We start from the raw sequence: 14834 nt of genomic DNA, 5'->3' as shown, positions 1-14834 counted from the left end.
TTTCTCAACCCAAACGAGCCATTTTTACATATATATTTCTCTACAAGTGGGTTTTCTCGACATCACTGATTATTTGTTTTTTGTTTTTTTTAATTTCGCGCAAAGCTACTCAAGGGCTATATGAGCTAGCCATCCCTAATTTAGCAGTGTAAGACTAGAGGGAAGGCAGCTTGACATCATCATCCACCGCCAACTCTTGGGCTACTCTTTTACCAACGAATAGTGGGATTAACCGTCACATTATAACGCCTCTATGGCTGAAAGGGCGAGCATGTTTGGTGCGACGGGGATTTGAATCCCAAGTCCCTTAGATTACGAATCGGACGCCTTAACCCACCTGGCCATGCCGGGCCGTGAGGTTAGTAGAAAAAAGTATGAATTTTCTTAACTTCAATATCCATTTGGAAAAAAATAAAATTTTACTAAAAGTTTAGATGTACTTCTCATTTACTTGGTATATTATTTGAATGTTATTTTTCATTTTTGTAACACAGAATTCTAATTACACTTACTATTTGAAGACTGGTGGCTGATGTAACAATACCTTAAAACAGCGACTGAGAATTTGAAAACATTTGAATCTTCAGTTTACTGTTACTTGAACTTTACTGCTTAAATACGACATTTACACTGAGAAATATTTTCATGGATTAAACAAATTATTGTTACAAATACCTACAGTTTTGTCCTAACCAAAGTACTCGCTTTTATCACAGTTGTTTCCTGAACTAAACATGTACTTTTTATTTATTTACTTTAAGAAAAAAATGAAACTGAAAGCACTTCGCTAATGGAAACGTACTGAAATATATTGATAATTTCAAAATTAATTCTTTAATCATCATATTTTTAGTAAAAATTATACAGAGGAAGGAAATGTTACAGTAAACAAACGTATGTATGCAAGAAGTAGAAAATATGGTGTGGACATTTCAACTGTTTCGACTGCACGAATGATAAGAGGTTTTGTAATAATGAAAGTTTATTTGTATTTGTGTTTTAAGACCAAGCATGAAATATATGTTAAAATACCTAAATAATATTTATTAACACGTATTCACCACTCAAAACATTTTAAACACTGATTCTATAATGTTAGTAACAGTCGGCCTCTTTGTAATCCAACTTAAGACATAAATGTAGAGTAAGGTTCAGTTAAAAGGCTGCTTGGTAAATCTTATTTCGCTGTTATACCACCAAAGGTATATACATAAAAAAAGAAAAACCTTTATAACAAATCAATATAAATATCAAACATTCAACCTAAGTACCATAGTTGGTCTAAGGTCAGTCAGGTGATAATTTATTGCTAAGCGATTATGCATATCGTTCAGCATTACCAAAAAAGGAGTGAAAGTGTTCTCGACAATGACAAATAGAATAAGCTTTATATAGTTAGTGATTTGTTTTACATGTTTAAATACAGTGTCTTCCGAAATGATACCAAATAACAGCAAATTTGGAATTACACTGAGTTTTTCCAGTTTTCCCATTATATAAAAATTTAACTTTGTATCACACATGAATTAATGTTTTCTTAAAATATATAAATCTAAAAATTCAAGAATATAATTGGACTCAAAATGTTCTTATAAATTACGATATGACCCTAAGTATATCTTGCAGTTAGGACAATAATGTTTTACATCCTGGCATTCTGGAATATAGCATGGAATCAAGCAACATCCAAGCCAGCACCTATTAAATATTAAAAAAATAAACTTGTGTCATTTGAATCTATTTTCTAACTTATATAAAACACAAGAAAAAAATATCACTGTGTATGAACTATGTAAAGAGCTAGTAATACAGTTAAACATATAATAAATTGACATTGACTTCGGGTAGTTATTCAAAACAGACAGTGTGAGATCTTTACCTTACTTTTCATCCATAATAAGTAACACTATGTAACAAATTTTTTACTTTTTCTTCTTCTTGGGCAGAAATTGTTATTTCTCAATTGATTATGCTTAAAATAAATGGAAAAGACCTATTTTTCTCTTCAAACATTTCTTTTGTGACCTGGGTAATGAAATTTTCAAATTTACCCATTTTCCAGAACATTCCAGGTAGATTTAGTGCTGAGTAGCTGACAGAAAATTTTCTCGAACTTACAAGAATTTTCAAGAACTTTCTAAAATGTTGTACAAGCCTCAAATCTGTGCTGCTTCATAACTGGAATAAGTATCCGTCTCTTCCCGTGGCTCATTCGGCGCACCTCAAAGAGGAATACAACAGCGGCAAGACCTTGCTTGAAGCTTTGAAGTATGATTAGTATGGCTAGGAGGTTATCGGAGACTTCAAAATGGTGATATTCCTGATGAGTCTCCAAGGAGGCTTTACCAAGTTTCCCTGTTATCTTTGCCTTTGGGATAGCAGGGACACCGCAGCACACTACAACAGGAAGCACTGGCCACAACGGATCGAGCTCTCTGTGGGGAGGCACAATGTCAAGTGTGAGCCACTAGCGGACCTCCAGAAGGTGTTGTTCCCACCACTGCACATAAAATTGGGTCTTATGAAACAATTTGTCCCAGCTCTTGATAAGGAGTCTGCAGCCTTCAAGTACCTTCGAGACTTCTTCCCTAAGCTGTCTGAGGCAAAGGTCAAAACTGGTGTTTCGTTGAACCACAAATAAAGAAGATCCTGGAGTGTACAGAATTCCCCAAGAAGCTCAGTTGAAAGGGGAAAAAAAACCTAGGGGCAGCTTTGTTGCAGTGGTTTGGGGCTTTCTGGGCAATCACAAGGCCGTAAATTATGTGGAACTGGTTGAGGCTCTGGTGAAGAACTATGGCAATATGGGCTACAGAATGTCCCTGAAAGACCATATCCTTGACGCTCATCTTGATAAATTCAATGAGAACATAAGAGCATACTCAGAGGAGCAAGGCGAGTGCTTTTACCAAGATATACTGGACTTTGAACGCCACTACCAAGGAGCGTATAACGAAAATATGATGGGAGACTATATTTGGGGGCTGATACATGAAAGTGATTTACATTACAGTCGCAAATCTCGATAAACCACTCACTTCTAAATATTATTGCTCATTTTTGTATAACTTTAGTGCAAATGCATGTAAATCTTGATTCATATGTTGTTTTATTCGGACCTTATGTAAAAGAATATGTACAAATTTGCCCATTTTTATATAAAAAAATAAGTTAATTTCTAAATTTTATTATCCAGGTAACAAAAGCGAAGTTTGAAGGGAATAATGGCCATTTTCTGTACTTTTACAACATAAGCAATTAAGAAATAACACATACTATCCAGGAACAAAATTTGTGTTACATTGTGTAATTGACATGAACAAGAACGAATTCCAAGTTCAATATTTGCTGTGCATTTGAAATGTCAAAATTAGACAAATTAATGTTTTACTATATTTAAGAAAAACTAAATAATTATTTGTATTTAACTTGATAGCCCAACCTATGTATTTATATTTGAAATATGGAACTTATCTTAATGAAAAATACTTATATCATATATTATTTTAGAATGACTACACTTTTGTTCATTCCCTTCCAACTACACACACAAGAAAATTCGGCATCACTAAAAATGTAAGCCAGGTTCAGGTGAGCAGAGTACCATGGATCATGTAGGAGAGATTGAGATATAATGTGAGATAAGGGATCAGAATACACAAACCACAGATCCACCAGACCAAATTGAAGGATATGCAGGTACAAAGAGAAACCATAGTTTCCAAATGAGAAAATTTCTTATTCAGAAAAAGAAAAGTAAAGAACCTTTCAATGTCAAGATCTCTCTGGTGTGAAGACACAAAGGAGATGGTAGAGCTCAAAGAGACGCAAGAAAACACCCATGAAGATGGATGCTGGGGATCAAGAGAAAAAGAACATCCAAAAGAATGAGAAGAAAGAAGAGATAGACTAAAAAAAGCAAGGCCAGACATTAAAATAGAACTCTCACAACTTGAGAGTAACTGGAGAAGTAAGACTATAGGCGTGAACTGGATAGACAGGTAATAACAAATAGCATGTGGATCACGTAATTGATATCCAAAATCCCCAACCATAAATAAACAGAGTATAGTATGACAAAGATAAAGTGAGAAAATGATCATAATTGGACAAATTCCCAAAATCACCGTGGGAGCAAAAAGTATGGCAAACCAAACCTGATATTATGAGGTCTTGATTTTGTATCAACTCAAAATTAAGAGCAAACGTCAAGTTGTAACTACTATTATGGGCAAAATAATATTTCATTAAACCAAAAATTAGGGTAGAGAAATCCGTTATCCAGAACTATGAGGAGGATAAACAGCATTTGCCCAATTGTAGGAACAGAGAGTGGCAGATGAAGTCTTTCAAGCCAAATCTTAGAAGCTGGAAAGAACCCTTTCAACCAGCTTTAACAAGAAGAGAGGTGTTTACTGCAAACAACCATGAAAATAAGGTATTGTTATCCTGAAACCAGAATTATGAGGAGAATCCTAAGTAGGCTGGCGCAAAATAATATTTGATCATTGGTTTTATTAAGTGTGATCTGATTAAGTAGATAAAATACTACTGTGCTACTGAGGGGTCACCATGGGAAGATGATGATATCTACCATGTAAAGAAACAGCCAGGTTGAGCAGAAAATGAGTGATGAAGGTTTTAGGAGTTGTCTACATACCAGCCTGGGTAAGTTCCTCCAAGGTAGGCAAAAGTGAGCAACTACAAACATGGTAATGTCACAAATCTAATGTAAAAAGACATTATGGAGATGGCAACCTTTTATGAAGAAGTCCAAATGTGCCATCCTGATGAGATGATGAACCCAACCAGTGAGAATTACTAACTATTAGTGACAGCGTAGAGAAGTGTTCCAAGAAATAAATTATCTGATATGTGAACTTGAAAAGGAAGCATTACAGGCCAAATAACACCTCTAGGATCAAACTGAACAAAGAAGACTATCCACATTAGAATGGGAGTATATGTGGGAAACTGATAGTAAAGAAATGGGTGAGAAAAAGAAATTACCTTTCTGAGCTGCATAGGTGGTGAGCAGGAAGAACCAGTTAAGGTAGAGTATCACAAAAGAGGAATGGTAAAGAGTACAAAAACATTAATGGTATAAATGATGAGATTCACAAGCAAGCAGAACAAAGGAAGAATAAGAAAGGGCATAAAGGACCACATTAAGGTCCCATTCCAGTACAATGCAGGGATGTGAAGAACAAGCAATGGAATGAAAAAGATGTTATGAAACTGAAAAGAAATGGAAAGTGTTTGATAGGGTTACCCAATAACAAGACAGATAAAATGGATAAGACCTCATCAAACAACCAAGTAAAGAATTAGGAAAGCTGAAGAACAAAAGGATAGCAGGAATGGAAACTATGGCAAAGAGACGAATGCTATTGATAAACAGTCAAGGAAGAAGATCTGATGGTTGGGAAACATAAGATGTTAACTAAGGAGTCAGTCAAGAAATCACAGAAATGCCAAGCATGAAGACAGTTTGGTGGTGCCTGGATGCCAACTGAGAATACATCCACTGAAAATCCTATGAATGAAGAGACCACTTTGTGGGGAGAATCTGGTTAGGATGATATACAGGACTTGTAAACATATTCATTTCTCCAGGGATGTGGTAAGCTAACATTACCATACAGTGATTGTGGGCCCAGAAAAGAAAACTGAGAGTCCAAAAACAGAGATCTGGATTTGGTCCCACCTTGATTGGTTGTATAACTGACAAGTATGGGATTGTTAGACTTGATCGTAATCCTCTTTTCTCACAGGAGTAGTAGGAAATGGGCCAAAAACTCAAAGATGTTGATGTGAATTCTACACTCTTCTACAAACCACAGACCAGAAATCTTGACAGTTAAGAAAAGCCCTCACATGTCAAAGATGCATCCATGAAGAGATGTAACTCTGGACAAAGTAGAAGAATGGGAAACCCACCATGGTTTGAACCCTGTTGAGTCACCAAACTAGTTCTGCTATGATCACTAAAGGAAAAGTAATAGGATGGTTCAAGGGATACATGGGAAAATTCTACTGATTGAGAAGTATCAACAAAAGTGAACACATATAATCTCATCCCATTGGGATGAAATTCCAAGGAAGCCCACATCCTTAAAAGAAATAGAACCTCTCAAGCCATGAGAGGAGAGCTTTACGACTGCCAATTTCATATGTCCAATATGAAGAGGAGAAGGCTGGGCCCATCTAAGGTGTGAATTAAATAAAACTCCAAAATGAAATAGATATTGAGTTTGAGTAAGAATAGACTTCTCCAACTTGATTGCTAACAGGAATAGGCAATCAGAAGTATGTTGTTCATATAATGAAGATTGCATTGACCCAGTAAATGAAATTAAAGAACAAGTGAAACACTTAACAGACCACATAAGGAGTTAAAGAGAGATTGCACAACAGTGCCTTGACTGGAACACTTGACCCTCGTGGATGAACTAAAGAAAATGGTGCAACTCTGTAGCAATAGGAATGTGAAGATAAGTGTACATCACATCACCTTTGGTCATCCAGAGTCCTGGAAAAAACATCCAAGACTCTACAGTGAAGTGAGAGAATTCCAGAAAGGAATTCAGGTGTACCAGATCTATAATTACCCATCTCTTGGGTGATCACATAGAGATGGGAATAAAACTTCAGTGAGAACTAAAAATATAGCTCTTTGTGTAGAAAGTTTTAAATGGTCTCTGTAAGATGACTGAGAGAGGAAGGATCATGAAGATGAGAAAGAGTAACTGGGAAAGGGGTGGAGACTATAACCAAAGACGGAGACCTTCTGACAGAACCAGTAGAACTCATAGATCTATTATGAAATGCCATTACACGATAAAGAAATGGAGCAATCTGGTCAACATTGAATAGGGAGCATCTGCTTAAATGTGTCTGAATGGGTGAATCCAAGATGAACAAAAGAAAATGGTGCAACTCTGTAGCAATGGAAATGTGAAGATAAGTTTACATCACATCAGCTTTGGTCATCCAGAGTCCCAGGGAAAATATCCAAAGTGAGAGACAAGATGAGGATGGTGGAAAACCAAGGATTTGAGTCCTACGGGGGGAAAATCTAAACACTAAGAATCCAAAATGGGACCCCATACATGAAACTAAACCAAGATATATTTGATACAGGTAAATATTAACTTTCAAGCCACAACTACCTCCTCTCACACTTTTGCTAGAATCCCACAATGAGAAGCTGGAGGGGTAACTGAAAGCAAATTCCACACAACATCTGCATAGAAAAGAAATATGTAAAAATCAGGTATAGTAATAGCACAAAAGAGAGGGTCAAGCTCTACTCCTATAACAGGTATGCTCTCTGCCCAGACAACCAAAAATATCATTCCTGGGTGATAAAGACCAACAAGGCCACAGAAGTAAAACCCTGATATCATTAGAAGAACATGAGTTCAGACATTCCCCAACCAGGTGGATAAGGCCCCATGTCTCATTATTGGAATTATGGGGCTGTGGACTCAAATCTAAAAACAAGGCATGGTGGCTAGAGCATGAGGACTGCTGTTTATTTTGTCTGTTTTAATAATGTGGTATTATTGGAACCCAACTACAAGTTACAGAACGTTACATGTCAAGCGACTGAAATTAAAAAGATAATGCAAACAACATTCACAAGGAGCTTTCTGCATAGGCTGGTTCTGCTCTTGCCATTCATCTGGGAAAACCATTAAGGGTTATTGGTAGGAGAGAACTAAGCTTTGGATTCTTCTTGAGTGAAATAGTTAGTTCAAGTATCACTCTGGAGGAATAAACCTCTGTCCAACACTCCAGTAAATGGAAATTAGGAGTGGTAAGGACTCCCATGCTCTACTAGGAGAAATGAGGGAGATACTTGCTTTGAGGAGACCTGAGAAATGAAGTTCTGGAGACAGTGCAATAGGTGAACCACATTTCCTATTTTGTAAAGCAAAACAGGAACCTGCTTTATTTAATCTAGGGGTCAGCAGAGATGAGCAAAATTCCCTTCAGCTTCAGTCATGATAGTTTATAAGTGGTGGTCCATTAATGTATTCGTACTATAACTGTTTACCAGCTGGAAAGCACACAAGGTGGTCTCATGGAGCACCCCATCTCGACAGAGCATGCTGCTACCAATAAAATATTTTTTATAACCATGAAGTAGCTAGTGCAAATTTGAAAGGAAACATACTTGACCAGGTAACTGCTGTCACTGTGTGGGTTCCAAACGAAAATTATGAAGGATATCCTGAAAAAGAAGAAAAATATGCACAAAATATTTCTGAATTTACTGTGATAAACTTCAAAATTTCATTTTCTTTATTTTGTAAAATAAAGAAAACAGACAACCAGCTCCAGACTCAAGAAGAGAGCATTCAACACTGAATAGAATCCCACAGCAAACAAGTAAAATTGTTGTTAAATATAGTGGGGTATACAAGCTGGAGTAAGCACAGTAAGATTACTACTCATGCTTAAATGGGCAGGGAAGAGAAATGTTAATTGGGATAAAGCTATAGTGAAAGTAAAGATGTGCTTGCAAATTTAAACTGCATAAAAGATGTCTTGGTTTTTATTATCAATTTTTCATAATTCAGCTATGTAGAAGGATCTGTTACACTTGGGAAGAAAAAACAACCTCTACTTAGATCAAATTATTACATCATTTACCATGATGAACATTTTGTATTATTATGTTTGTCAAGTTTGGGTTCTAGAATGATTGATAAGATTCTCACTTCACAATGAGTCTAGATAAATCTATAGCTAGTGGTTGTTAACATTTTAATCACAACAAAACATGATCCAATATCAATGAAAATGATTCACTTTTGAAAAATACAATTGATGTTTTGTGAAAAAAAAATCTGTACAAGATGGAAAAAAAATGGATATCATTTTCAGACTCAGTGTACAGAAATTAATGTAGAACATGTAAAACCATCACAGGCTCATGTTGTCTGTATTTCATATAATATAAAATTTATGAATAGTTTTTTTAAAGCATGCAGTATATTGAAGCGACACTCAAATGAGCATTGCTCAATAAATTAATCATAAAACTAACAATCATATACATTTTTTTGGTCTAGTCTTTGGTGTAAGTTGTTGAATTATCTGTATTCACGTATTCATGCTATATGGCAAACCTAATTTACTGTATGACAAAGCAAGGGATATTTTTTTTTTATAATTCACATTTTAAGTCACCTGTAAGCAAACTGTACCGTCTTATTACAGACAGTGATGGATATTACAACAAAGAGATGATGACTGAAAAAATACACTTAAAATATTCTAGAAACAAACAAACAGGGCAATAAAAGTGTTGAGCATGTAAGTAGTGAAATAGTGCAGCTAAAGTCTGAGCCGACATACATAGAAAAAACGTTAAAAAAATGTATTTCTTGTAATTATTTCCCCCTTACTTGTAATTTGTATCAAAGACAATATTTTCTAACCTACAAGATTCTTATTATTTGAATAAGTACAAAAATGATATCAGAATATTTTCATAACATTTACTCACTACACTTGTGTCTTATGAGATTTTGATTAAATTTACTATGTAAACACACAACATCAATGAATTAAGTGAGCACAATCATCTATTTGAGTAACTGTTAAAGGTGGAATTATGCATAATTTAATAACATGTCCCAAATGTGAACTGGACTCAAATTCTAAAGAAAAATTAGAATAAGCCACAAATTCATAATGAAAATGAGGGAAATACACACTTATGAAATACATCTCAAAACACATATTTCACATGATAAGAAGTAATTTTCAGAAATATTCTCAAGTAAATCCTTCTCTGTACACATCAACACTTGCAAGATGAAAGCTTCAGTAAGATAACCAAAAGCTGCCCAAAAAGTATTTTAACATATAGTTTGTCACTAATGAGAGAAAATCTCAGTCACATCTTGGGAAAATGATTAAATCAGATGGGCTCATAGGCTAGGAATAAGTTTGAAAATGCTGAACTTTACAATAAATATCTGTACCAAAGTTTGTTGCAACACATTAGGCAAATTTTGCAGAATTCTGTACATAAATCTATGGACTTGAAAGGAACTATCATGTATTCCACCACCATTTCTTTCTCAATCTTCCCTATTTAAAGCTCCTCTTGCAAAGATTTTGAAAAAGTTCTAAATTTTTGGCAAAACAAAACAGTTTTGACCATCTCATCAAAATTTAATTTTTTCAGGTACTTTTTCAGCTTACTCTACCATGTTCCAAGCTTTCAGGTAATCCAGACCTATAGTCTGAAAATATTCTAATGCACGTTGTAAAATTCTGTCTACATAAAGAAGCAAGAAATACAACTGATATATTTCGAAATCACACCACTCTGCTTTAGCATTAGCTTCAAATAGTTTTGGCCCTAAACTTTTAGGAACACCTTGATGTGCTGCAAATCTAAAACAAGGTTGTAAACAAATGTTCAAGAACCACTTGTTTTTACTACCATGGGGTTTCTCCTGTTTTTATGTAACTTTTTCAATTGTCATGATTCTACTCTTTGTTCTACAAATATATCTGGCCATATGCTTATAAGTATACAAGATTTGAAAAGTAACATATCTGTGAAGAACTCTGATAAGGTTCTTTATGTCAGTAATGTTGAGAAATATATGTAACACCAAATGTACACCAGATTTGGAGCCACTTCCATGATGAACTTCTACACACCATTACAAGGACCATGCCCACTTGCAGCTCTGTAAAATCATCCACCAATTATATTCTACATTTGCAAGAAAACTGTTTCAGACTGATTTTAGTGATTGATACAGACAGGAATCAAAAGCATCAACAATTACCTTTACACCAAAAAGCCACTCCTTCACATCCTCCTAAGTCATATAGCACAAAGCTATCATCTCCTGTTTAACAACAAAAGTATCCTGACAGTTATGAAGTTGCACAAAGAATTTCTGGTCTCCAATTTCATCAACAATTGTTATCTCCATCATGCAGAAAACTGTGGCAAATATTGTTTATTATTGTTTTGTACAACATTGCTGTACAGCTCCATATCCAAAGGAATTTTCAGTTCTCTTTCATTTCAAAGTTTCCTGTATCTCTTATAATGTTAATGCACATATTCAACAGAACATCAAACTGTCCAAGTACAAGAATTAGCACTAGGTAGTCAACAGGTCTCTTTTTTCAATATAGGATCTGTTTTACTGTGATGTCCTCTATGTGGTAATGCCCATTTGATCGGGAATTTTACAACTGCCAAAATTATTTCCAATGTTACCAGAATTTTCAAAAACACAATACTTATGGAAATCAGCCTTATCTCTGTTTACAAAAAAAATTATATATTTTTCCAGGCTTCAACACTGAAAAGTGCAGAGACAGCACTACTGTGTAACTTGAAAACTTCATGATCACTAACTCCTTGCAAAATATGAGAGGACCTTGTGAAATTCTCAGTATAAAATGACTCACAATTTGCAAATGCAAAACAATTTCTCTAATGAAAGCATAATCATGAAAAATAAAAAAGTAATGACATTCAATATACCAGATTGTATAATCAATACTGTTAATGAAAGTAAAGATAAATAATATTGTACACCTTACTTACGGAACACAGAAATACTAGTTTGTTTTTCTTTAACTATTGTTATAGAATTAAATATTTTTTGAAAAACTTAACTTCAGCATAACATGCCTATTTCTTCTCAAATTCTCCCTAGAACATTTTTTGACCAAATAAAACTCCTTAAGTTACCCCTATTGTCTAAAGAGGTGAATGGCATCATTGACATTTTATATAACACATATTATTGTTTAAATGGTATCATACTAGTAGCAATAATTTTCTTATGGTACAACAAAAAATTAAGTTTTATGAAGACAAATAATAAATAAAGAAATAAAATGATGCCTGTGACTGTCTATGAAAATATAAAAAAAAATTTTTGTGTAATACAAAAACAACAACACATAAAACATAATATACAGTGTGTCTAAAAGCTTTACCACTCTTACTTTAATTATCTCACATAACAATCAGATACAGCTACAGGAAGTAAAAAAAACTAAATCTTCCATAAATACTGAGAAGGTGACACAATACAACTCTAGAAAGTAGAAAGTTCAATAAAAATGATAATGTACAGAAATAAAAGTACAACACAAATTAACATGGCAAAGAAAGTTATCAAGAAAAGGTAAGAATGTAATGGTATAATACAATATTCCCAAACTGCAGTCTGCAGATCCAGGGGGTCTGCAGTGATCTATCAAATTTATGAAATTATCATTCAATGAAAGAGTAACAAATAAATTAAAATGACAAGACTTTATAAAACTAATATGGTTATATATATAAATACCAAAATTAATAATTGAAATTAACATAAATTATGTATACTTGTGCACCTAGTACCATTGCTTGCTGATCACAAAAATAAGACAGTTGATTTCCAATTGGATTGATGCATATAAAATTAAAGTATAGGAATAATATAAATGTGAAGCTGGATCTTCATTTGAAACTGTCAGACACTGAACCAAAAATTCACAAGATAGTTTTATCAAAGCTGTATCATCCTTAACATTAAAGCAAGTCATAAGATTTGTTTTAAATTATCCATACATAATTCTCTTTTCATTGTTCTTTTCTTGAAACTAGAAACAAGCTGTAAAGGTAGTAAAATACATGTATTATATGATACACCAATTACCCATGATAAAAAATATTTTGTAACAGGAAGTGGTTTGCCAATACAGTATAGAAGTTGAAGGGGGTCCACTAGTTTGCAAACTTTGTGAATTCCTGCCATACTATCCAAAGAAACGTTATACAACTAATATTAACTATACGTAATAACTTAAACAAATGGGAGGTAAAGCCAATAGTGGTTAATACACTAAGGCAGTTTACTATTACCCTACACAATATCACAAGGAATTAAAATATAAACATGAAAGTTCTTAAAAGATTGTGATACCCTGTAAAACTTCTAAGCCTATAACTAGTAACAATAATATTAATACTGTTGAACTTCCTACACAACCGAATGAAAAACCTGCAAAATTTTCACCTCACCTCCAGTTTTTTTCAGTAACTCAATTTGCAGTTGTTCTCTTATACAGCTTTATGGCTGCCCTTTTTAAATTCCATATACATATATATACAAACAATAAACTAACAGTTAGTTCACAAGGATAACTCATGTTATTTAAAAACATTAAAAACAAACCTAATCAAAGAAGCTTCACTTAAGGCAAAAACAAAAACAAAATGATGTACCCTTAAAACACTTTTATTAGTGAACTCACCCTAATAAAATGAGGGTGCTCGACAAAATCCATGTTGAAAGACCAGAAGAAACGACAGTTTGAGTCATAATCTGGGCTGAACAATATGGACAAGTCATCTGCATGGGGTAAGGATCCCATTGAGCAATGTTGATTACAGTCACTGATGGCATAAAAGAAAGGTGATTTCAGCTTAAAAACAATGTTTTCATTATTTAACTAGTTGCTTATTTATATATTAACTTGCATCCCAACTGGCTGAAGTGAAATCATGTAATATCACAAGGCAATAATCTGGCTATTCATGCAAATAATAAAAAAACTGCATACACATACTAGTATGTAGACAATTAACATTATAAAATTTTGTTGGCTAAATGCTCACCTTTATCCATTACCTTTCAATTCATTTTGTGTACTAGTACACAGTAAAATACTTTCAATCCAAAGGTTTCAGAAACAAAAGAAACTACTCTTAAGATATAAAATACAATATACAATTGAATAATGTTTGCATATTTGTAATTTGAATCACAAATGTTTTATGAATTATTGTTAAAACTATTTTAACATTTAATTTCAGATCTATTTTCCTAGCTTTCAACTTTAAGAAAATTTTAGTTAAAACTTTGGTGTGTGTGTGTGTCAATATATTCAGTGAATGTCTTCACAACTGTGTAACATAAAATATTACTGCATACCTTACTTAGGTGGTAACCTGCACACAATGCCATTTTGGTACTTGTATTTATTTTAAACTATCCTATCAAACTTTCATGAAATTAAAATTTTATTTTAATTTTCACTGAAAATTTTTAAGTATAACATATATACTACTGTAAAGATTACATGAGAGTGGTTATATGAATAATTCATATCATTACCTCAACAGACTGCCAAAATAAGTACAAAAATTGCATAAAAGTTTTATGAACATCAGATGATTACTTGCTTGGTCTCATTTCTTTACAATTACACATTTCTTTGAAGCTTGTGAGTTACAATTTTTTCTGTTAAACATGAAGTGTTAATTTCATATTAATTGAAAAATAACTAAAATTTAAAAATTTGGTAACCTAAGCTATTGTAATACATTTCTTATAGTTATTCTTAAGGACATTTGGAGCTTCATTACATCAACCATAATTCACACTGTAGAACTGTTTGAAAGATATAATTCAATAGTTAAGCAGAGATGTATGGAAGAACTGTTAACATTTAGAAGCATCAATCTTTATAGACATACACTTCAATATGTGAAGAGCTATATAAAGGCAAACCCCATTTTAGATCTCAACCATAAAGTACTGTTACTGGCATTTGCATTTCATCCATACCTAACTGTAAAAAGGTGAGTTTTAATGAAATAAAAGTGTGATGCAAAGTAATCCAGCTGAAGGTCATATATCCTTTCTAGCACTCAAAAAAATCTATGACAAGAAGTGCAAGATTTTCATGGATTACACTACAATAGTGTTCAAAGCCTACATACTTGGACAAGCTCAGAATGTTAAACAACTTAATGTGGTACAGGACAAGTATAGAGAGGAAAGCAG

The 14834-nt window shown here is 33.6% G+C and overlaps 1 protein-coding gene across 5 annotated transcripts in view; it reads right to left on the bottom strand.

The window, feature by feature from the left end:
- Positions 1 to 330: 330 nt before the first annotated feature.
- The window catches only part of LOC143225803 (LITAF domain-containing protein-like), a 37964-nt gene continuing 23460 nt past the window's right edge, over positions 331 to 14834 (bottom strand). For 2 of the 5 annotated variants that reach the window (XM_076455834.1, XM_076455836.1), the window contains exons 4-5: positions 13300 to 13441; positions 331 to 1698 (exon numbers count right to left, since the gene is read on the bottom strand). In XM_076455834.1, the coding sequence (XP_076311949.1) occupies positions 1590 to 1698; positions 13300 to 13441 (251 nt within the window). In that variant the 3' untranslated portion in view covers positions 331 to 1589. Of the gene's footprint in view, positions 1699 to 11994; positions 12657 to 13299; positions 13442 to 14834 lie in introns of those variants that run through there. The other 3 variants (XM_076455833.1, XM_076455835.1, XM_076455837.1) reach the window with 2 other exon arrangements.

The sequence above is a fragment of the Tachypleus tridentatus genome, chromosome 9 (genome assembly GCF_004210375.1).
Source record: "Tachypleus tridentatus isolate NWPU-2018 chromosome 9, ASM421037v1, whole genome shotgun sequence".
Lineage (NCBI taxonomy): Eukaryota > Metazoa > Arthropoda > Merostomata > Xiphosura > Limulidae > Tachypleus > Tachypleus tridentatus.
Note: the sequence above shows the minus strand (reverse complement) of the source record. Positions and strands in the feature narration are given on the sequence as shown.